The 24,122-nt window shown below is 35.9% G+C and overlaps 1 protein-coding gene across 4 annotated transcripts in view; it reads left to right on the top strand.

Moving 5' to 3' along the window:
* The window catches only part of NELL2 (neural EGFL like 2), a 513,811-nt gene that overhangs the window by 160,438 nt on the left and 329,251 nt on the right, over positions 1-24,122 (top strand). For all 4 annotated transcript variants that reach the window (XM_066258163.1, XM_066258164.1, XM_066258165.1 and 1 more), the window contains one exon: positions 2,606-2,756. In XM_066258163.1, the coding sequence (XP_066114260.1) occupies positions 2,606-2,756 (151 nt within the window). The remainder of the gene's footprint in view (positions 1-2,605; positions 2,757-24,122) is intronic.

Genomic DNA, 24,122 nt, shown 5'->3' with positions numbered 1-24,122 from the left:
TTGAGAAATTGCTTAATATGTACCTAAATTAATTAATCAATTTTGAAAACTGAAATAACAAAAATAAAGTACAATTAATTCTCACATGGTGGTTTCTCTGACTTGATTTTCTGGTGAGGAACAGAATTGGGTCTTAGAGTAACAATCACGAGAACTCAGAGTTCTCTCTGAACATTGTGTAATCCCTGAGATGAAAATAGAAGGCAGGAATGCTAATTTTACAAATTAGAAACAAATGCAAATGGGGAGAGTAACCTTTCTTAAAATCACTTCAAAGCTAGTGATTTAAGGAACTAAAAATGTTATGTTACATAATTACTTTTTTCTGGATTATTTTCTGTGGTGGTGCTCTCGTATTTGCATTTCTGCTTGCGCATGGCGGTGAAGCCTGGGTAAAGGATGCTGTGTTTGGGAGGCAGTGCACTTTGGTGGAAGGAATACCGGACCAGAAATTGTCATCCCCATTATACCGCCAGCATGCTAGGTGTCTTTGGGTGAATTGCAGGAGTGTCATTTTACTTATGGAAAAAAGAATTGTTCCTGTCAAGTTCCAGGGCTTTGTGAGAACAAAAGGGAACGTGGGTTCAAGACTATTACATTGATCATGATGGAAGTTGCAGATTATTGTTAAATATTTGAGTGTGAATATTGAGTGGAATTGAGGAAATTTATTTTTGGGGAGAAGCGAAGTTTCTTTTTCCTAAAACCTTGAGCAAGTACCCTGGGCCTGACTTCATTGCCCTGGAGAGGTGCCCGTTCCTGATTCACACACTGTGGGCAAGGATAGGTGATGGTCTGATTGGTTAGAGCACTTCTAGCACAGAGCAAGTCATGGGTCAAGAGTGGGGTGGGAATCATTTTTCAGTGGTAAATAAGAGGGGTTTTTTTGTTTGCTTGTTTGTCTGTTCATTTTTGGCAAGAGGGTAAATTGATGAAAGTGACTGAAGCAACAGCAGGTATCCGTTACGTTGCCACAGGAGGTCCTGCCTGTCCAGTCCAGCTTTCCTATCCAGCCCCATTTCACAGTGGCTGCTGTCACTGTTGTAGACGTGCCATGCCTTGTCACACCACTCTGCTTTGTCATAAGATAGGCCTATGACTGGGATACTTTCCCCTCTTTTCTGTAACTGGTGAGTTCCTGATCGAATGCCATCTATTTTAGGAGATCCTTTCCTTCAGGTGATGTTGGTTGCTTTTCCCTCTCTGATCCAACAATACTTTGTACCCATGGATATGACAGCATTTCCTTCATTGTATTGGGATTATTTGTCTCTTCCTCTAGTTTATGGCTATCTTGCAGGCTTCTCCACATCTATGTAGTCCCAGTGATGGAGAAAAATCAGATGATACATTTTTATTCTATAAATTTATAGGACTGGGATGAGGGGAGTTTTGGATAAATCCTATAATCTCTGTTTCATCAAGGTTGTGGTTCTCAATGAGGCTTCGCTGCACTGCTCCCAAAGAATGCTTGGAAGTGTGTGAGAGAAACCTGAGTTGTCCCAGTGACTGGGGATTGGGTGCCACTGGCATTCACTGTGCTGGGACCTAGGCATGCTAAATGTTCCGCAGTTCATGGGATGGTTTTGCACAGGGAGGGATTGTTCTCTGTAAATGCCAGTAGTTTCTACATGAGAACGGCTTTTCTAGTCTGCCCAGTTTACCTAGTCAAAAGCATAGAATATAGGAGAATGATTTGATCACGTGCGCGCTCGTGCGCGTGCACGCGCGCGCGCGCGCGCGCACACACACACACACACACACACACTACTTCTGACTCCCATAAACCCTTTGCACACAGTATGAATAGGAGAGTTTATGCTTATTTAGCAGATGGCTTGAGTGATGGATTTTCCCTGTCCACTAAATCCATTTCTATTCCTCTCTATTTTCCTCATACCCTTTGGGTGCTAAGGCTAAAGTGCAAGGTTCTAGCAGGTGGAAGTGCAGGGGAAAGTTTCTGCTCTCTCAGACCACCTCCCTTGGCTGGGCTTTCTCTAAGCCAGGGGAGAGACTCATGGGAATTAAGTTCTATGTAATTCTTTCAACAAAATGGTAAGATAATTTGATTTTAATGTTTCTTCTACTGCACAGAAGGCTGAGAGTGACTAATTGCAATGATCTTTTAAAAAATCTATTTAGAGCTAGCCTTCTGGCTAAAGACATCAGTGTGGAACATGGCAGAATTAAATCCAGTTTTCTGCCATGAGGTGTCAGAAAAGTTAAATGCCCTTATTGTGGGCTTTTAGGTCCTATTCTAGAAAGCACATCTTTCTGTTCATTGTTGACATTGATGTGGCTGCTGTATCCAGGACATAGGAGGTGTGTCAGAGAAAACTCAGGGGTGAATTTCTTCTTCAAACAGTGTTGTTTCTTTGCCTTCAAAGGTGATATTTTGGGGAAAAAAAGACCCCTGAAACACAAGTTCAGTAATTCATGTGGTTTACTGTCCTGTTATAAGTAGCATAAGAACGTGTTGAAAGAATTTACCAGGAAGGTCTGGAACATGGTATTATTTGAAGATGCTTCTTGAAAGATGTTGCATGTAAAAGGTACTTTATAAAACCAAGTTCTAGTCTATTCAGTGTATGTTTTTCTTTTTTAGATACTCCCAGAAGTATAAAAGCATCCACTGCTACAGCAGAACAGTTTTTTCAAAAGCTGAGAAATAAACATGAATTTACTATTTTGGTGACACTAAAACAGAGCCACTTGAATTCTGGAGTCATTCTCTCCATTCACCACCTGGTTCACAGGTAAGTGTGGCTGCTGGAGTTTCCTGCATTTTTATTTTATCTGATTAAATGAGCACATTAAAAAGTTGTAAATAAAAGCAAGCTATGCTTTATCTCATACTGGCTTAAAACAGCTGAAAACAATTTTGCAATATTATGTAGAATCACAAACGAAAGTAATTGACATCGGCCTAACAGCAGAAGGAGCTGTGCTTTTGATGTTGCTAAGAACACACAGATGTCACCATTCCAGAAACAAATTTATCAGTCACTGTATTCCTCATAAGATATCTTCCTCTATGTAAAAGTCAAACGCATTTCCTAATTTGTGACTAGAGTCAGAAACGCTATATTCTATTACTTTAGAAAATTGCTTAGGTTTAGAGTTTAATAGTCTTAGAATTTTAATCCCTGGCAGATAACTCCTTTTTCAATGCAGTTCTTAGATTGCAGTGGTTAAAGCTATATTCTTGGATGCGTGTGGGAATAAAAATGCCATCTAGAATTTTCCAGCTTCTTGCATGTGTAGAAGCACGGTTAGGAGAGCAGATGGAAGTAATGGGGAGGAAGAAAACAAAATTCATTCATGACACTTAACATCACGGAAATCGTTATTAAGTGATACCAAACAACTAAAATGATTCCTTCTGAAAGAACAACCACAGTTCTACCAATGAAAGTTGCTTTACATTCATTATTTTGGATACCTGCACTACTGCTTACTGTCTGTGGACTTTGGGCAACTCACATAACGTCTCTGCACCTCATTTTTCTCACCTATACAATGAGGGCAAATAGCTACTTTCTAGGCTGTTATGAATATTAAAGAGTTTATCTGTGTAAAGTGCTTTATACATACAGAAGCCTCTTGGTTTCTCTCATCAGAGATAGGCCACCTTGGACTTTGCAAATCGTTTCTAAATGCTAAAGAGCAAACAGAAACAAATGTATGTGGAGAAAAAACATGGCAGGGTGACCTAGAGAGCAGAGTTTCTAATCACACTCTGTGTGGCTTTCTCTCAGTGCTTGAAGTCATCACTTAGCTGTTAGTGACAGAGTTAGGACCCAAATGCACTTTTGAGTCTTTAGTCCGGTGTTTTTACTAGTCCGCTGTGCTATCTCCTAACCTCTGTCATCCTGACAGACCTTGTGTTATGATGCCATGTTGTTCTTTTTTTACTGTTATTTTTGCTGAAGATACCTTTCTTCCTTTGGACTCAATCTCTCCCATGTCTGTCTTATCATTTCCTGAACACATTTATTTATTCCTCTGTTTTCTTTCACACACAAAAAAACTTTAAGGTGGTTTATAGAGATGTCTATGGGGCAACAAGATACAAATTTACCCCTATGGCCTTTAGTGGGAAAATGTAGTATCTTTAGAAGAACAAGTTCAGAGGGATGGTGACATGCTACAATGCACTTAGGAAAAAGCAAATCAACAGTGATGCCAGGGATGTGCATCTCGGGGTGAAGGTTGTGGAAACAGGACTGCCTTGGAGGCTCTTGGATGGGTGTATGCAAGTCCTGTGCAACCAAACTTTCCTGCTCGACGTGCCAGTAGTGTCTGCTGCACAAAAGCCTGCTAAAAGACCATGCCCTTCAAGAACTAGTCCATGTCAATTGCTTTTCTCAATTTGTTTTTTGAGAATAATACTGAATTCAAGTTAGACTTTTTTGATAAATACCCATATTTTAGCCAGTTTTTGTTGTAACTTAAGTGAGAGTTAAGATGCAAAATGAGAGTTAATGTTGAGATATACTTGTCAAAATGAATACTGATCTGTCATCCTGAAACTGACAGTGGTGAGGTGTAGGTTCTACTCTCCCCCAGGTTTCTCCTAGCTCATGGAAGGGCTCTGCATGCCCAAGGACGTTCTCCTGCCTCATTGTTATTGGGAGGTGGGTGGAGTGACGTTGTGGTGCTTCATAGGAGCCCATGTTTGGCCCGCTTGGGGGAAAGCCCAAGAACAAGAACTTGAGTTGTTTCTCTGTGAATCAGGCTCACGGAGTTAGACCGGCATGCCCGCTGCAGATCACTAAGAACATGAATATTCTTAGCAGAGTTGATGTGCATCGGCTTCTCTGTGCTTTATGTCTGCCCCTGACTCCAGCCTTATCTCCATTCGGGCTGATTGCAACCTGCTTTGGAGCCAACTTAAGTAGGTAGAGGGAGGCAGTAAGAAATGGAGCCTGAGGGGGATGCCTGCTCCTGCGCTGGCAGGGTGGGAAAGTGGTATCATTAGTAGAAGAATAAATGCCAGGCACAGTGACCAGTCTGCTCATTATCTGTGTGTCATCCCTTCCTTTCTCTCTGCTCATACTTTAGGACTCCACTCATATCTCCATGAAGCTTTTACTGACCTTTCCAGCTTATGTGAATTTCCCCTCCCATGAGGGGCAATTCCTTTTGGCATTCTAACATGTAACACTTTATATTGTTATTTAATGTTTCATGTGCATACATATGTGTTAATTATATATGAGACATTAGAAATATCACTTACTGCTTTGCTCACAATGCTAACAAATATCTATTGAGGATTTAAATATTTAAATTGTAATTTAAGGCCCTGGCCGGTGGCTTGGTGGATAGAGCATTGGCCCAGTGTATGGATATCCTGGGTTCAATTCCCGGTCAGGGGACACAGGAGAAGTGACCATCTGCTTCTCCCCTCCCTCTTCCCTTTCTCTCCCTCTTCCTCTCCCATAGCCATTGTACTCTATTTGTTTGGGTGGGACCCTGGATGCTGAGGATAGGTCAGTTAGTCTCAGCACATCAGCCTCAGGTGCTAAAAAATAGCTTGGTTGATTTGAGCATCAGCCCAAGGCAATCCCAGTAGCTTCTGGTTGGGGTGCATGTGGTAGTCTGCCTTACTATCTTCCCTCCTCTTACCTAAAAATAAATAAATAAATGGTAATTTAAAAAATTGGCAATACATTTCAGGGTTCAAAATTTAAAAGGCATGGCAAAGTATAGAGTCTATTCCCATCTCTATTTCTGGACACCTATTTTTTATTCCTGGGGTATACCACTGTCATCATTAAAGATATTTCCACAGTAAGAAAAGCATGCAGAATAAATCAGCAAATCAGTGGCATTCTGGAAGGGGCTCTGATTGGCATATAAGAGTTGCAACTTGGTGAGCCAGTGGACATTCCCGTGATAGCCTGAAGGAGACCATGGTGTGATTATTTACACCTTGGAAATCAACAAATGCTACAAAGCAGGACTTTTTTTTTTAAAGAAAAAATATTTTTTACTGAAAAATGTTTATTTACTGAGTACTTTAAAAATATTTTTCTTCTCTTTCTTATACAAATGGGTAAATGAACCAGTATCTTAGAATTATTTCTCCAGAGAACAGAGCCAAAATTTACCAGCAGCACTCTCTGTATAGCCCTGGTAGCTGGAGATAAAACCACCTTTGGTCTCTGGGATGCAGCTTTCTAATCCTTTTTCCAGTGTGGTTGGGTGTTTGTGTACAATTTTACATCGTTGCAAACAACTTTTGATTGGGTTTTAAGTTTTGTATTTCATTTTGTTTTGTTTTTGCTGCCCATGATTGTGCATTAAATTTTTAAGCTGTATTTTATTTACCATGCTATCATACACAGATGTTAAATAAATATCTGGCGGATGAAGGTGTGAGTGAAAGATCAGAGATAGAGCACCACGAGTGTACCAGGATTCATGAATGACCTCACAAAGTTTTCACCAGGCTAGGGCAAAGGGTCTGGAGAATGTTTAAGTTGCTCTGTTGATGGAGGGTGCTTAATCTATCCTAAAAGGTCATTAGCTCTAGTGTGAGGATTTCACTAACTGGCAGCTACTGCCTCAAAACAGCTACGATCAAGTTCTCAAAGAAGAACGACAACTATAATGAGCTATATCGCAACATCTCAGCCACTGTGTTAAAGCTGGAAACCTAATCACACAGCTTTGTTGCTTTGGACATGTGAGACTAACGGACACGCTCTGGATTCTAGGGCATCTGAAGTGAGCTAATTTCAGGAAAAAAAAGTAAGAAAGGCAGACATCATGGCATCTCAGAATTGGAGTAAGGCTTACTCAAATCAAACCTTGGCACTGAAACACAGCTTCAAACAATGAGATGTAACTATGAAACTACTGGCAACTTCATTAGTAGTGTCCTGGTGTTCTATGAGAAAAGTCCTCGTTTGGCTTCCCAACCTGAGTTGCTGGTTTCAGGTGGCATTTTTCAAGAATGGAGTAATATTAAAAATTAGATCACAACCTTCATGTGAGCACAGTGCAAAAAGCTTGTAGGCTCTTCACTCATTTCTGTGTATATTTAGCCAACATCAGTATTACCTAAAAACAACAGACAATAATATATGGCACTTTGTGTCTGAAAGAATCAAGACATTTAGGCAGATCAAAGAGAGCATTATTATGGTTTTTCTGGCCACTGTGTTTTGAAAGGGAAAAATAAAGAGTAAAGAAATAATTCTAAGGCATTGGTTCACTTACTCATTTATATAGGAAGTACAGAAGATAAATATGAAAACAGTAAAGGTTCATTGAAAAGCAAATAAAAATGAATGAGAAAATTTCCCTAAATTCCAAAAGGACTCTGTTCTCTTCCATGATTTTCAAAACTATAGTTTCTTCAGGATAAATAAAATCCATTTGTTGTCCTGTGGTAGAGATTAGGGACAGTCACCTGGATTATGATCTGTAGTTTATAATTCTTCCTTTAATTTAAAGTTGGCTTGGGCTTTAGATATATAATTGGTTCTTATGGGGTTGTTACTAAGAATTTTCCTTATAGCCAAATATTATATATGCTTTTAACTTTGAATTTTTTGCAAATAGCGTACATAGAAATAACTTGTGGCAATGACTTTGCAAGTAAATATAACATTATCTTGTAGTTTGCCATCATCTTCTATATTAGTGAACTTGAGGTGAGATAAATGAGATTTCTTTTTCTACTTTTTTAGTATTAATTATTATGCATTCTGGATGAGTAAGAGTGTGTTTATATATAAGGTTAATAAACTGTGTCTTCATGTTTGTGGGTGCTTGCCATATAGTAAGTGATTTCTATTTCTTGATATTACTAAATAAAAATTAAACTTGCTGACAGTATTTGCTTAGCTTAATGGTTCTGAACTAAAAAGATGACTGTTTATTATGGGTAAAATGAACAGACTGACATAACAACTGCTACACTTTCTACTTTTTGGTTGCACTAAATAAATAACATTAAAGATAATTGAATTTATGGGTTAAAATTTCAAACCCCAAGTTCCACTTAATTAAAAAAAACTTTAGTTATATATTATTCTTCTAAAGTATATTTTTACATCATTATTTATCTCTAAGAAATTACAGCTTTGATGTATATTTCAATACCTTCCTTATTATTAGGAAAGTTGCAATATCTATTCTAATGTGGGTAAGCATAATTATATCATTACCAAGAAGACATGGTAAGTTGCTCATCAAAGAAACTGAGTTAAAGTTAAGACTCAGCAAGCATGATTTGTCATATTTCTTATATACACCAAATTTGTATAGAGATGAAATGATGGAAAGAAGTACACATTTTAATATACGTAGAAGTTATTTCATGGAATACAAATCTCCCTTTTACGCTGAAGAAGCAAGGTAGTCTTCTTACCAGCGCTCCACTGTTCCTGCAGATGAATCCATGGGCTGTTGCAACAGCAATCATGGGCTAACTAGTTTATATTACTCCCATCCCACATTTTGGGTATTTACTTCTTGAGGTAATGATGCAGAGGACCAAAAATATTTTTAGGCCTCCAGCCTATTTTGACCGTGTCCAGTTATCAGACCATTCCAAGACCCTCTGCCTCATCCCTCCTTTAGCTCGTACTTTCTTCACTCCAGATGACAGAATGCCAGTCCCTTGGCTGCTATGTAGGCAATTGTTACCGAGGCTCAAGTTACCATAATTATAGGAAATCAACCTGATATATTCCTGCTCGGATATTTTCATGCTTCCCATTTCTGAGTTGCTGTGTTATTTCCTTTTATGTGATAATAGAGGTTAGTTATTTGTTAGAAATAATTGGTCCCCGTAGCTACTAATGATCAGTCAGCAATTTTTTAAAGTTTTATTTCTGAGATTAAATAATATTTTTAATGACTAAAAAAGTTTTCTAAATACTATTTCTTCACTTGAAAATGGAGTTTCAGGATGTTTTGTTTTTCTTTGATAAGTTCTTGTGATTTTATTATTTCCACTTTACCAATGCTGAAGATGTTGATATTTCTATGATTTAAAGCATAATAGCTTTCTCTGATTGCCTTTAAGTCATAAGCTTATCATCACTAAATGACTTAGTATCTAATCCCATATTTCATACAGAAGCTGTATATGATGAAGACTTTTTTTTTGGTTATTAAAACCAGAATTCTTTTAAAGAAAGCCTAAACCTATCAAATGTATCAATTCTTATGCACTACAAATACTTCTGGAGAGATATTTTGTTGTTTTTTTCTCCTGACCAAAAAAAAAAAAATTGTAATTAAATGTGACACTGTTAGAGGTTCTTTCCTGAGAATATTTTTTAAAGAGAATTTTTACATTCTTCATGTTAGGGGAAGGGGAAAAGGCAATTTCTAAAGCATAATTCCAGGTTCTCCTGAGCAACTAGTATGATGTGCTTGCTAGAATCAGAGCCTAAACTTTTTTGATGTTTTCAAAACTCTGAGGTTTTAATCTTTATAAAAAACTTGAAGAGGAAGTAATGTTTTAAAGAGGAAACAAATGTTTTTATTATTGTCAAAATCCTTTTCAAAAAAGAAGATTCTTTATGTGCACTTTTTTTCATTCAGAAAACTTGAAAGGTCCTTCAAACATTGTGCTGAGCATTCAGAATTGAAACACACAGTCACTGATGGAAGAAAACAATTGCACTATGTCATGTAGAATATGGTGTGCTTATGGCCTTCCACTGAGACTGTATAGTTACAGCACAGATAAATCCATCAACCTGTGAATGTTGGTTGGGTACATACTTTATACCCATTCTTGGGTGTGGGTAGCTTTGCCTGGTGCACTGGACAGAGCACAGGCAGGCTTGTAGCCAAAATGCATTGACTTGAGTTTAATTCAAACTTTACTAGTTTCTCATATGATAACTCTGGGAAAGCCCTGTTCTTTTCTGAATCCTAATTTCTCAAAGAAGACTATTAATACCCAATTTGGGGGCTTGTTTTGAGATTGATGCCATATTTTCTGTTTCCTCTCCTATTTCTCTGTGTTTTTTAAAGCAGAGTACATAGTATTTCTAATCTTATAGGCAATCCATATTCACTATTTGAAAAATATGGGGAAAAAACCCCAAAATCATAATCACTTTACCTGAACAAATACTGTTAACATGTTATTTTTTCTAATCCTTTTGTTTATTTCTATTTTATTTATTTATTTATTTATTTATTTATTTAATTTTAATGGGGTGACATTGATAAATCAGGGTACATAGGTTCAGAGAAAACATCTCCAGATCATTTTGACATTTGATTATATTGCATACCCCTCACCCAAAGTCAAACAGTCTTCCGTCACCATCTATCTGGGTTTTTTTTTGTACCCCTCCCCTCCACACCCCCTCCCTCTCATCCTCCCCCCCCAAAAAAGCCATCACACTCTTGTCCATGTCCCTGAGTCTCATTTTTATGTCCCACCTATTTAGATTGCATAAAATTGGAGATTATGACAGCATTCTAAATTGATAAAATATATTATGTTTATCTTCCAAAATCATTAAAATATATTTCTAAAATGTTCATTGGTTTCTTGATGTTTACTAAATTGATGTTCTGAAATTTATTTTATTAACCTATTTTTGGACATTTAGATTATTTCCCACTTTTCAGCATTATAATTTATGCAGCAAACACTATACCCAGCATGTTGTATGTGTTTAATCTCTGATTGTTTCCTTAGGACAAATTTCAGGAAATACAATTTGTTGGATAACTGGTTATAATAATTTTTTTCAGTATTTTAAAAAATACATATTGTTCAATTAGAGTCAAGAAAGCTTGTACCAGTGTAAATTTTTACAAACTAAGTCTGCAGATGTGAGTTTTGCTGTATCCTTGTTAAAACTGAGCATTATCTTATTAAATACATTTTTTTCCATTTTGAGTTGGGAAATAGTGTGTTGCATTTCTTTGATTGCTAGTGAGACTAAGCTTTTAAAAATAACTTTGCTATCCATATACATTCTTTTTATAGAAATTACTTTTCTATAAGTATTTTCTTAATAGCTTATAGTTCTTTATATTTATGGCTAATAATCTTTTATATGTCATGATTTTTAACCTTTGCTTATTTTTTCTGTTTTGTTTGCTGTCCATTAATTTTATGTTTTATATTATTTAGCCCATCCTTGGGCTAAAAAAACTTTATTTATCGTCATTTAGCTCTCACCGTATTATCCCATTACCTCATTCAGTCCTCACAACAATCCTATGAGGTTGTTATTATACTGATATTATTCCCGTTTCAGAGGTGAAATAAGTAAGGCACAGAAGTTAAATGACTTAAGTTCTCATACTTAATAAGTGACAGGTTTTTCATCTAAACGTTAGCTCTAGAGTTCTATCCTTAATCATTTGTGTCTATTATTTAATTATTTCAATTAATTTCTATCTTAAAGATTGTTTGATTAAAAATGGTTCTTTCTAGCCTGATATTAGGTAGTCTTCCTTTTAAAAATATCTTTATGGTTTTTTTAAATCTAACTATTGAAGTCATCCAAATTTAATTTTGGACCCTGGCCCATTGGCTCAGAGGTGCAGTGTCAGCCCAGCAAATGTAAGTCTCGGGTTTGATTCCCAGTCAGGGCACACAGGAAAAGATATTTTTTCCACTCCTCCCTGCTAATCTCTCTCTCTTCTCTTCCCCTCCCACAGCCATGGCTTGAATGGTTCAAGCAGAGTTGGACCTGGGCTCTTAAGATGGCTCCATGGCCTGTCCTAAGGAGCTAAAATAACTCGATTGCCAAGCAGCATAGCAGCAGCTCAGATAGGCAGCGCATCCCCTGGTTGGGGGCTTGCCAGGTGGATCCTGGTCTGGGGTGCATGCGGGAATCTGTCTCTGCCTCTCAGCTTCTCACTTAATTTTTTTTAAAAAGTTATTTTAGTGTAAGAAATGAGGCTCTAAACATTTTCATCAAATAGTTAATTACTACTATTTCAACATCATTTATTTAACTCTTCCCCCTGTCCTTATCTGAAAATTCTCCCTTTAGCATAAATGGAAACTTATATTTATGTTAAAAGTTATTTCTGGGCTCTCTCTTTACTGTTTCATTTATCAGTCTGTTTATTTTGATACCAGTAATTACTTACAGAAACAGCTTTTTTATATTATAAGTATAGCTTTTCAAAGGACATACCTCCTTACTCACTTTTTCCAATACTAATTTAAAATATTTGCTATTTTAATAGGTGAAAACTGACACTTTGATGATGAGGTTGATTACTCCGTTATATGCTTATTGGTCATTCATATGTCTCTTTTTGTAAATAGCTTATTGTCTATTTTTCTGCATTTTCTTATTAAGTGTGCTCAGTTTATTAATGATATTAACTTCATGTCATCTACATTTTCATTTACATTAAATTTTTCTGATCTAGAAAATTAAAGAAAAAGAAGAAATTATAATATCCTGTATGCGAAATATATGATCTAATATACAAAGCAAAACAAAATTTAGTATGATTTTGGGCTATTTGGGGGAAGTAACAAAAAAAATCATCTGTCTTTGATGCTACTGAAAATTCTTCTTTGGATGTTGAAGTTTGTGTCAATGCATGCAGTAAAGATGAGGTTAACTCAGTAAAATATTTGGCTCTGTAATGAATACTACATACACATGCAAATACTGTTGATTAGTTTGTTATTGATCTTTTTATCAAGAGTCTAGAATAGGGCAATAGTACATCTGTATTTTAATCTTCCATTTTAATTTGCCCCACTATATTCAATGAATGATTTATTTTAGCGCTTTTTTCCCCCTGCCTAATCAGAAAAAGCAATTGACACTTTAAACTTAGATGTAGGAACACTTATTTAGTGTAATATCCAACACATGAAACTGTTGGTCTCAAAGCCATTTATCTGACAACTCATTCTTTCCTCACAGATTTGTAATGCCAAATGTAATACCAAATGTATCAGTGCCAAATATCAAATACCCAATATAATACCAGTTTCCATCAATGCTGAGATTTATTTCTGGGCCCTGTGTTCTGGTCCACTGATCTGTTTGTGACTTCTGTAGCAATACCTCACTACTGCGATTGCTGTAGTTTCATGACTTGCTATCTATGGTTGAAGTCTCAGTTATTACTGTTCACCATTTTTGCTATGTTTGAAATTTCATTCTTTGGCATATACTCTAGAGTCAATTTGGTAAGTTCTATGGAAGAAATTTCATTGGGATTTGTATTGAAATTACATCACATTTACAGGTTGATATATGTTGAATTAACATTTTTATGGTATTCAGTTTTTTTATAATCTGATTTTTCTCTCCAGTTTCTTTCATGACTTTTTTTTTGTCTTCTGTATAATTATCACCATAAAGGCCATACATATATTTTGTTAGATTTATTTTTAGGAGCATTATTTGTTGTGTTGTTAGCCAAGTGAGATTCTTATTTTTCTTTTATATTTCCTAATTTGTAAAGGACTTTGAAGTTATATTACCAGAAAAGTGGATTTTGTTTTGAATCAAAGGTGACATCTTCCATAGTATTTCAATTGCTTTTCCTTTTGTCTTTCAGAGAAAGTTGTCATAAGGAAAATTATAAGTGCCATCAAAGTTCATTTATTTATTTCTTTTAATCTGCTGTATGTTGATATGTGCTGACATTTCAATGACCTTTTCTGAGATGAATATTGAGCGATTATTGTAATATAGTTAATTCTTTGGTATTAAAACTCTTATTTTAGTCTTCTGATGTCAATATAAAACTTGGTCAGTCACTTAAAATCATTTTACAAAGGGCTCATTTAAAAATTATAATGATCTACTACCTACAGTTCATTATCAAGTGTCAGGAAGTACAATTTAGCTTATTTGTAACTTGTCTTGTTATTTCCTTTAGTTATGGTGAAGCATGTACTATTTTAAAAAGGCCACACAAAATAATATTTTGGTGTCCTTATGACAATGGAGTTTATATTATCTAAATTACTTAAGAAATCTCATTTCCCTTGCTGTTATAAACAATTGAATTCCATTTGTCTTGGAGAGGAAGCATATATTTTTGTGGTTGAAACCCTATATTGATATATTTTATAACAGCTGGATGAAAGTCATTCATTTTATTTTCTTAAGATAACAGAAATTTATTTTCTCACATTTCCAGAGACCAGAAGTCCAAATTCAGGGTATTGAAGGGGCTGCACTCTTCCTTTTTATTTTTTTAAAATTTTAATTGAATTTATTGGGGTGGCACTGGTTAACATAATTATAAAGTTTCAGGTGCCCAATTCTACAGTACATCTCTGTATGCCATATTGTGTGTTTACCCCGCCCCCCCAAGTCAAGTCTTCATCCATCACCTTTTACCCGATATCCTTCCCCACCTCTCCCACCCCCGGCAGTCACCACTGTTGTTGAGGTCCACGAGTCTTTCTGTCATTCATATTTTGCCTCTTGTTTTCAATGATTTTATCTATTCAGTATTCTGAAAGGAGATGATTGATGTGCTGTCATATTTGCTTTGTATTTTCACCTCTGGTTTTTTAAAAGTCTAAGTGTAGTAAAATTATGTTTGATTATTCTTGAGGATGCTGAATGCTCCATTGAATACATGAATTACTGAATATTTCAGCTTAAATTCATTTAATTTAGCCAGTAAAAATGTCCTGAATAGCACCAAATGGAATTAAAATTTGTATTTTGAGTAAACAATTTAATTTTGCAAATGACTTAAATTTAAACTATACACTTCAGGTGCATGAGTCCACAGCATATCATCTGTACACTGTATTGCGTGTTTATCACCCCAAGTCAAGTGTCCTACATAATCGTTTATCTGCCCTGTACCTTCCTCCACCTTCCCCCAGTACCCCTCCCCTCAGCAATCACCACACTGTTGTCCATGTTCATGATTTTTTTTTTCTTTTTTGCTCAATCCTTCCATCCCCCCAACCCAGCCCCCTCCCCCAGCTATCATATGGTAAGAATAGTTACAAGGATATAAAGTACAGCATAAGGAATATAGTCAATAATATTGTGATAACTACGTGTGGTTTTAGATGGGTGCTAGTTTTATCAGGGTGATCACTTAGTAAGTTATATAATATCTAATCACTGGGTTGTACACCTGAAGCTAACATAAACTTCATTGACTGTGACCACCTATATAGATACTATTGTTTCTTAGGGACATAAATAAAATGATAAAATTGAAAATCGATACTCATTATTATTCTTAAATTTACTTTCTATTATAAAAACTAGTATTATATATAATGTAAAAATATATTCTTAAAAAATAGTGACTCAAACTTTTAGAAGTGAATGTTGGCATTCACTATGTAAGGATCATTAAATTAAAGGTTATATTTTTCTTTAATGAAATTATTCATTATACTGAACGGAATTCAGAGAAAATAACATCTTATTTCTATAAAGTTGATTTGCTTAGTTTTTCTTACTTTCTCTTGATGGCTTTATGTACAGTATTACATTCAGTGAACTAAAATACCTTTATGAAAAACAAGGTTAGATAATATTTAAGATATATTAGAGGCACATTTGCTGAGGGGCTTTTATATTAAGCCTGCTATGACTATCCTATTTATGATTTTTCAAAAATTTCCTTTCATTTAGTTATTGGATTTTTATATTTTTTGTATATTAATAGGTTATAAATGCAAGTGTTCTTCACTTTAAAAATTTGTTTTCCATCAGCCAGTAACTGAAATAAATACATTACAAAATCTTTCCATTTTCCAACTTGTCAATATTCAAGACCTACTGCAAGAGTTTTGGTAACTCACATTAAGGAAAAAAGTGCTTATTTTAAGGCCTCCATTTATAAGTAGATTTACTAATGTAGAGTAATATGAATAAGTAAATTTGAAAATAATATAAAATATTTTGTGATATAAAATACAGATTTGGCAGAAATATGGAAATTCTACATGAAAAAGAAAGGCCTACATTTATTGCAGATGATTATAGTGGGGAGGATTATTCAAGAAAATGATAAGAATGAGGAAATAGGAAGCTCTTTGAGAATCTGGACTTCCTCACTTTTCCTAGTGTCCCCTGTGCCTAGTACAGTCCTTGCCGTATAGATGGCCAGTAGATATTTGCTGACCTAGAAGTGCAGAACATTTGCTGATATCAGGTCTTGTGTTAGCTGGATAATTTTGTAGGTGCACTGAAATGTTTTCTCCGCACTATGAGCATGAACACACTTTATTAGATCCCTACCCTGTGTCATACAATCCTCTAAACATCTTACGTGGGTTAATCTCATTAAATACTCATCACAGTCTTGAAGGTTGGTATCATTATTATCCCTAGTTTACACAAAAGGAAAGGGAGCCCTGAAATGTTAAGCCTCGTGTCCAAGGTTACAATAAAAGACAGAATCAACATTTGAATTAGGCTGCAGGCACCAGAACTCATTCTCCTAACCACTGTCTTGACAACTTCTATTTACTTGTTTTAGTTTGCATGTTTTTATGTATGTATGTATGTAATTTTATTGAAGTATAATTCCATTTAACATTATATTAGTTTCAGGTGTACAATATAATGCTTCGATATCTGTAGACATTGCAATATTATCACAATAAGTCTAGTTAACATTTGTTACTATACCTAGTTACAAAAATGATTTTTCCATTTTTTTCTGTGATGACTTTTATGATCTACTCCCTCAGCAACTTTCAAATATGCAAATATAGTATTATTAACTGTCGTCTTCATTGTGTATATTATATATTGTGACATTAATTTAATATCTTTATATTTTTACCTTTTGATCCCTTCACCCATTTGCCTCTCTCTCTAAACCCTTTACTAGTCTTCTAGCAACCACTAGTCTTCTATGAAGTTGGTGGGGTTTTTTGTGTGTGTTATTGATGTTTTGTTTTTTAGATTGCACATATAAGTTAGATCACATTGTATTTGGCTTTCTCTGTTTGACTTATTTCACTTAGCACAATGCCATCAAGATCCATCCATGTTTGTCACTAATGGCAAGATTTCATTCTTTTTTATGACTGCACAGTATTCCATTTTGTGTCTGTATACATATCAATCTTCATTATCCATTTATCCATCGATGGACATGAATGTTGTTTTCATATCTTTTTTTTTTTTTTTTTTTTTTTTGCATTTTTCTGAAGCTGGAAACGGAGAGACAGTCAGACAGACTCCCGCATGCGCCTGACCGGGATCCACCCGGCACGCCCACCAGGGGGCGACGCTCTGCCCACCAGGGGGCGATGCTCTGCCCATCCTGGGCGTCGCCATGTTGCGACCCTCCTGGGTGTCGCCATGTTGCGACCAGAGCCACTCTAGCGCCTGGGGCAGAGGCCACAGAGCCATCCCCAGCGCCCGGGCCATCTTTGCTCCAATGGAGCCTTGGCTGCGGGAGGGGAAGAGAGAGACAGAGAGGAAGGCGCGGTGGAGGGGTGGAGAAGCAAATGGGCGCTTCTCCTATGTGCCCTGGCTGGGAATCGAACCCGGGTCCTCTGCACGCTAGGCCGATGCTCTACCGCTGAGCCAACCGGCCAGGGCTTCATATCTTGATTATTGTAAATAATGATGCAGTGAACATGGGGGTCATATGTCTTTTTGAATTAGTGTGCTTTAAAAAAAAATACCCAGAAGTGGAATTGCTGGATCGTATAGTGATTCTGTTTTTAATTTTTTGAGGAACTGCCATCCTGTTTTTCATAGTGGCTTCACCAGTTGACATTCCCACCAACAGTGCTGTCTGCTTGTGTTGGAGCAGCACCATTGCCTTCTACTTCCTTCAAAACCCAAGAACTTTATTGACAGCACTATTGTTTTCTACTTCTTTTGAAAATAACAATCATGTATTTTTCTTCTATTCCACTTTTCTGTTATACTAAAGATCTTTATCCAGAAGTTTCCTTCCTTGTAATTTACTTTATTTCAATAGCATCATCATGGCATATTGAAAAGTTGATGGCAGTGTAAATAAAGCTGATATGGTCTGTGTGAGAAGAAAATATTTTGTCTTTAATTTTCTAATTGCCTCTTCATAAAAAGTTTATGCTATTACATAATAATACCTAGAATTCAGGGTCAGGTTGTTTTCATTTCTTCTAATTAGGAGTGTTTGGTACCATTTTCAAGTTTGAACTCTAGATAATAGGCTCACTAAGAGCAAAATGTTGCCTCAGTGGGTGACCCATGGATCCTATTGCCTTCTTCTTTGGTTCTTATTTATTCTGAACAATAGAGAGGACATGATGACCCATGAAGCATATCAGAGAAGAGATGCTGCTGTGTTGACAGCTTACTCTCCCCTGTGACTAATTCCTTCCTCTCAAATACAGCCTGCTTGGGACTTCTAGCTGTCTTACATGCATCAATGGTCTTCCTTATTGTCTGTCTATAGCTTCAGAATGTGGTACATATGAAGCTGCTGAAACTTCCTACACAGGCCCATTTTTATCAGCCTAAAGAATCCCTATCAATTTGAGAACCATAGGAGGGAGCAAATTGTTACCTCAAGAGGAGTATTTGGAGCCAGATAAAATACACATGGAATAATAAGGGCATTCAGGGTCTCAGTGCCAGTCACTCCGATGAATGTATTCCTAAAAGTATCGCGGACCATTTTTAGGTGAAAATTTACAGGAAAAGTTACCCTTTTGAGAATATTTTCTTCCCAAAATATTGTTTGTTCTTTGGAGTACTAAAATTGCATTCACACTTTAATATACTTGGAAAACCAGCTAAGTATGTGGAAATGGAAGAGAACATAGATAAATTTTCTTGGGCATACACACACACCTCTCAAATTTTTCAAAACCATAATAATATTCAGTTTCTGTAGAGAGTGAATTTTAACAGGTCACCAAATACTTTTCTTCAGGCAGAGTTGTCTTAAACTGTTTTAAAAGGTAAAACTAGATCTAGAAAAGATGGGTTTTAGTATAAATCTTTCACAGAAAAGCTTGACTTGACTAACAAAATTTAGAAATTAAAAAGTGACATTTAACGTATTTTAAAGTAAAATTAAGTACATAATATCTTATACACTAAATAAGTATCTAATTTAATGGTTCCTCAATGAACGTGTTATTGCCTTATGGGCCTTGATCTACCTATCTATGTCTATATATTTTTAGATATTTTCATATCAAAATGGATGTTCTGAGAATTTTATGTATAAAATACAGTTTCTAAATATTTTTAACTTTACTGTAAACACCTATCACAGATGGTTAAACAGATCCAAGGATAATTCACTCTACTTCTCTGCAGAAAAATGGAATAACATATACATTCAGTAATGAAAGAAATTCATATTTTATATAGGTCTTTCAAAATAACTTGGAAACAGTTCTATCTTTCAATTTAAAAAAGGGATATCTCCCTTTTTAAAAAAAGCCCTTGAGACTAGATGTTATAACACACACACACACACACACACACACACACACACACACACACACACTTCCTTAAAGTATTTAAAAACAGAACTGCTCATGCCTATATTTAAATGTTAAAAGTGTTCAAATTTTCCTCTCTAATATGTTAATATGGGTTGTATAGAAAATGTTTATTGGAAGACTTTAATTTTATATTAAAATGTGAAAACTATAGAAATGTGAAAACAAGTACCATTTTTGAGGTTAGAAGGATGTTTTAAGTTGTTAAGGGATAGCAAGCTGGCAAAGTTTTGGAAAGAAGAAAAAGTGACCTTTCACAGCCTAACACACTTCAGTGTGCGCCCACTTGAAGAGTTAAAGGGGTCAAATTTTTTCTTCATTCCAAATATCAACATCCTTGAATTGGAGCAGAGATTAATGCAGACTAGTTTTGAAGGTGCCATTTGGAGTAGGGTGGAATGAATCCAGTATCCATATCTATGCCTTGAGTTTTCAGGAAGTGGAGATATTACAGTATAGTACATAGCTGATACTCATAGGTGATAAATATGATGAAGACCTGACCAGGCGGTGCTGTAGTGAATAGTGCGTTGGACTGGGACACAGAGGACTCAGGTTCGAAACCCCAAGGTTGCCGGCTTGAGTGCAGGCTCATCTTGCATGAGCACAGGCTCACCAGCTTGAGCGTGGGATCATAGACATGACCCCATGGTCGCTGGCTTGAGCCCAAAGTCACTGGCTTGAGCAAGGGGTCACTCGCTCTTCTGTAGCCCCTGGTCAAGGCACATATGACAAAGCAGTCAATGAATAACTAAGGAACCGCAACAAAGAATTGATGCTTCTCATCTCTCTCCCTTCCTGTCTGTCTGTCCCTCTCTCTGTCTCTGTCACAAATAAATAGATAAATAAATAGATAAATAAATATGAGTTGGGAATCAAAACAGAGATTTTGTTTCTATATGGATATCCAGCAGTTGATAGTTGGCAGTTTTTTAAAAAAGACCATTATTATCTCTTAGCATTGCCGAGTCACCTTTGCTACAATCAGTTGACTCTATTTAGATGAAGCTTTTCTAAACTATCTATATAGTTACATTAGTCTATATTTTCATTTCATATGCCAATATTGTACAGTGTTAATTACTGTAGTTTTATGATTTTCGATATGGTAGTGTAAGTCCTTCAAATTTTGTTGTTCTTCCAGATTTATACATTTAGGGATGACATGTATTTTCATGAGAGATTCTTTAATTTCTCTCAGTAACATTTCATAGTTTTTTTTTTTGTAAAGTTATTGCACATTTTTTCATAAATTTATTTTTGGGTATGTGATGTTTTAATGTTATTTTAAATGGCATCATTGAAAATTTCATATTCTATTTGTTAGCAATACAATTAAGTTTTGCACATTGATCTTTTATCCAGTGACATTGTTAAATTAAATTATAATTCATTCTTATTCATTAATTTATTTACTATTAATTATAATATACTACCAATAATAATGATATATCTTTCATTCTAATTCTAATACCTATAATGTTTTTCTTATCTTTTTGTACTGACTAGGACCTTTATTCACTCTGGAGTAGAAATCTGCTAGTTGACATCTTATCTTCCCAGTCTCAGAAGAAAACTTTTGATACGTCACCATTAAGTATGATGTTTGCCATAGGTGCTGTTATTTTTGTATATTTGTATTTTTAGATTCTCTATATCATAAAGGAAAATAAAGATATGATCCAAGTCTAAATAACTTACAGGGTCACATAACAAAAGAGGATTTAAATAAAAGAACAAGAGCAAAAAAGGTGAAGCAACTTAAAAAAAAGTAAGAATGTTAATATTAGTATCAATGATTCAAGGTAAAATATATTAAGTGGTAATTAGGGTTATATTATATTGACAACAGTTTTAATACTTAACAAAAAGCAATTTGGAACCAAAATATAAATAAAAAAGGATTAAGATATAAAGAGAAACATGGAAAACTGGAATTGTAGTAGGAGATTTACTAAATTATAATTTGATAGATCTAATAAACAAAAAGAATATGATTATAGAAAAATGATAAAACAATGGATCAATATGATTTAATACCTATATATAGAAATATAGAGGAAATTAAAATATACTGATACTATAATGTATAATACTAATACTATAATATGTAATACTAATGTACAACCTCATGCTGATAGATTAGAAAATTTGGATGTAAAGAATGATTTTCCATGAAAACACAAATTAGAACAACAACCTAAGAATACTATAGAAAAATCTAATTACTATACTAATAGAAGGATTAGAAAATTTTGTCAAAGGGTTAGATTCTTTCAGCCCTTCACCCTGAAGTCACCAGATTCCGACTTCATTATTAATTTTTTAATGTGAGATTTTCAGATCTTCAAGAAAGAGATAATATTTAGGCTGTGTATGTACTTTGTTTCAGAGTATGGAAAAGAAAGGAAAGCATCTCCATTCACTTCTCCAGGCTATCTTTGTCCTAATTCCAGAATTTGAGGATAGAAAACACACACACACACACACACACACACACACACACACACTATAAAACATCATGTATGAACAGAGATGCTAATATTATTAAAATAGTAGGAAATGAACTCCAGATTACCAGGATCAAGTGGGGCTTTTATTATTAATTTATATAAATATATTCTAAACCAAATAATTGCAATTGTTAAAAATGTCTAATAAATCTGTAAGAATAACAGAAAAGCTATGTTATAGTTAATATGGGGCTTTAATGAGAAGGGTGGGTAGAGAAATGTGTGTGTGTATTTGTATACACGTATATTTTATGGAAAAGCAATGATACCCATTATTGATGAAATGTGTCAGTAAACGACTCATCTGTTACACTGTTTTACAATGATTGTAGTCATCAATTTGGCATCTGATTTCTTTATTTCCATATGACCTATAATTTGGCGATTCTACCACTTTTTTTACTGTTCCCTCACCCATCTGCATGAACTCAATTTTGTCATTTTCAGCTTAAATAACAGTTTATAATTAGAGTATCCCTACTGTAGAGATGGTCATCTCCCTTGTCCTGTTTTATTTTAGTACTTGGTTGGCAAAACAAAAATCCTGTTGACTTCATCTGTCTACCTCAATTACACTCATGCAGCTGAACTTTGGTTATAGGATACAGAACTGTGATGACTGACCTTACTTTCTCTGCATGATTACTTTTCTTCAATGTGCCCTAACGCTGCCATATTTTCCTAGTGCATTCACTTTCTTATTCTGCTAGGTGACTCTTTTATACCTCTTCTCTTTCCTTACACTTGGTACATGTCCTCCCTCATCCTCCATTAGCTGATGACATTGTTCTTTTGGTTTTTTTTTTTGTTTGTATTTTTCTGAAGTTGGAAATGAGGAGGCAGTCAGACAGACTCCTGCATGCGCCTGACCGGGATCCACCCAGCACACCCACCAGGGGCGATGCTCTGCCCATCTGGGGCATCGCTCTGTTGCAACCAGAGCCATTCTAGCGCCTGAGGCAGAGGCCACAGAGCCATCCCCAGCGCCTGGGTCAACTTTGCTCCAATGGAGCCTTGGCTGCAGGAGGGGAAGAGAGAGACAGAGAGGAAGGAGAGGGGGAGGGGTGGAGAAGCAGATGGGCGCTTCTCCTGTGTGCCCTGTCCGGGAAGCAAACCTGGGACTCCTGCACACCAGGCCGACGCTCTACCACTGAGCCAACCAGGCAGGGCCGACATTGTTTCCACAAGCTCTTCCCACTACTCATACAAACCTACCTGAGCCTTTGCTCATATATTTTCTCTACTTTCTCTTCTTTTACTTACATTTAGTATCTATGGCCCCAACAAAGATTGGCCCCTGCAGCTGCATATTAAATTGCATCTCCTCTCAGGGACGTTGCTCCAGAAATCACTCCTTCTCTTGAATTCCTAGATTGCTCCCTCTCTATTGGATATTGTCTGCAGCATATATACTATAATATTTATAGTCTCAAAAACAAAAACCGAAACCAAAACCTAAAAACCACTGTTGAGTTCACTTGTTTAGCAACTGCTCCTGTTTCCTTTCACTGTTGTCAGGTCTCCTCTCGCTCTGGAACCCTCTCCAGTGAGGCCTTGGTTCTCTCTGCTTTACAAAAGTGCGCTTGTCAAGGTCACCACTGTATGTCCATGTTGCCAAATCCATTCTTCAATTCTGAGTCCTCATGCTATTGGCCTTTGATTATTACTTCCTTCAAAACAGGATCTTTGTGTGGCTTTCATGGCTTGCACACATCCTCCGTCTCCTGGCTCCCTACCCTTACACCCCCCGCATCTGAATGAAAGACTCTTTTAGGGCTTGATACTCAGACTTCTCCACATCCATTCCCTTTGTAGGTGATTTCACCCTGTCTAAAGGCTTTAAATGCTATTATATGAAACAATGACTTTCTAAATGTTTCTTTTATCTTGATCGCTGTCCTTGGACTCCAGGCTTTTACATCCTACAGCATACCTGATTTTTCACTGGGATGTTTAACTGGAATTCAGAAATCAAAGTCATCCTCTTCTTCAGACTTGCGCTTCCTTTGGTCTTCTCATTTCAGTAAATAGCAACATCTTTTTTCTAGTTGCTCAGACTAAAAACCTGAAGTATTTTTTGATTCTGTTTCTTTCACACTACACATTTGATCCAATGAAAATCTTTATTGTTTCCTTCAGAACATCTCCAGAGTTGGACCCTTTTCACCATCTTC

Source organism: Saccopteryx bilineata, chromosome 2 (assembly GCF_036850765.1).
Source record: "Saccopteryx bilineata isolate mSacBil1 chromosome 2, mSacBil1_pri_phased_curated, whole genome shotgun sequence".
Lineage (NCBI taxonomy): Eukaryota > Metazoa > Chordata > Mammalia > Chiroptera > Emballonuridae > Saccopteryx > Saccopteryx bilineata.
The sequence above is the reverse complement of the archived record's forward strand: the minus strand, read 5'-3'. Positions and strand labels throughout refer to the sequence as shown.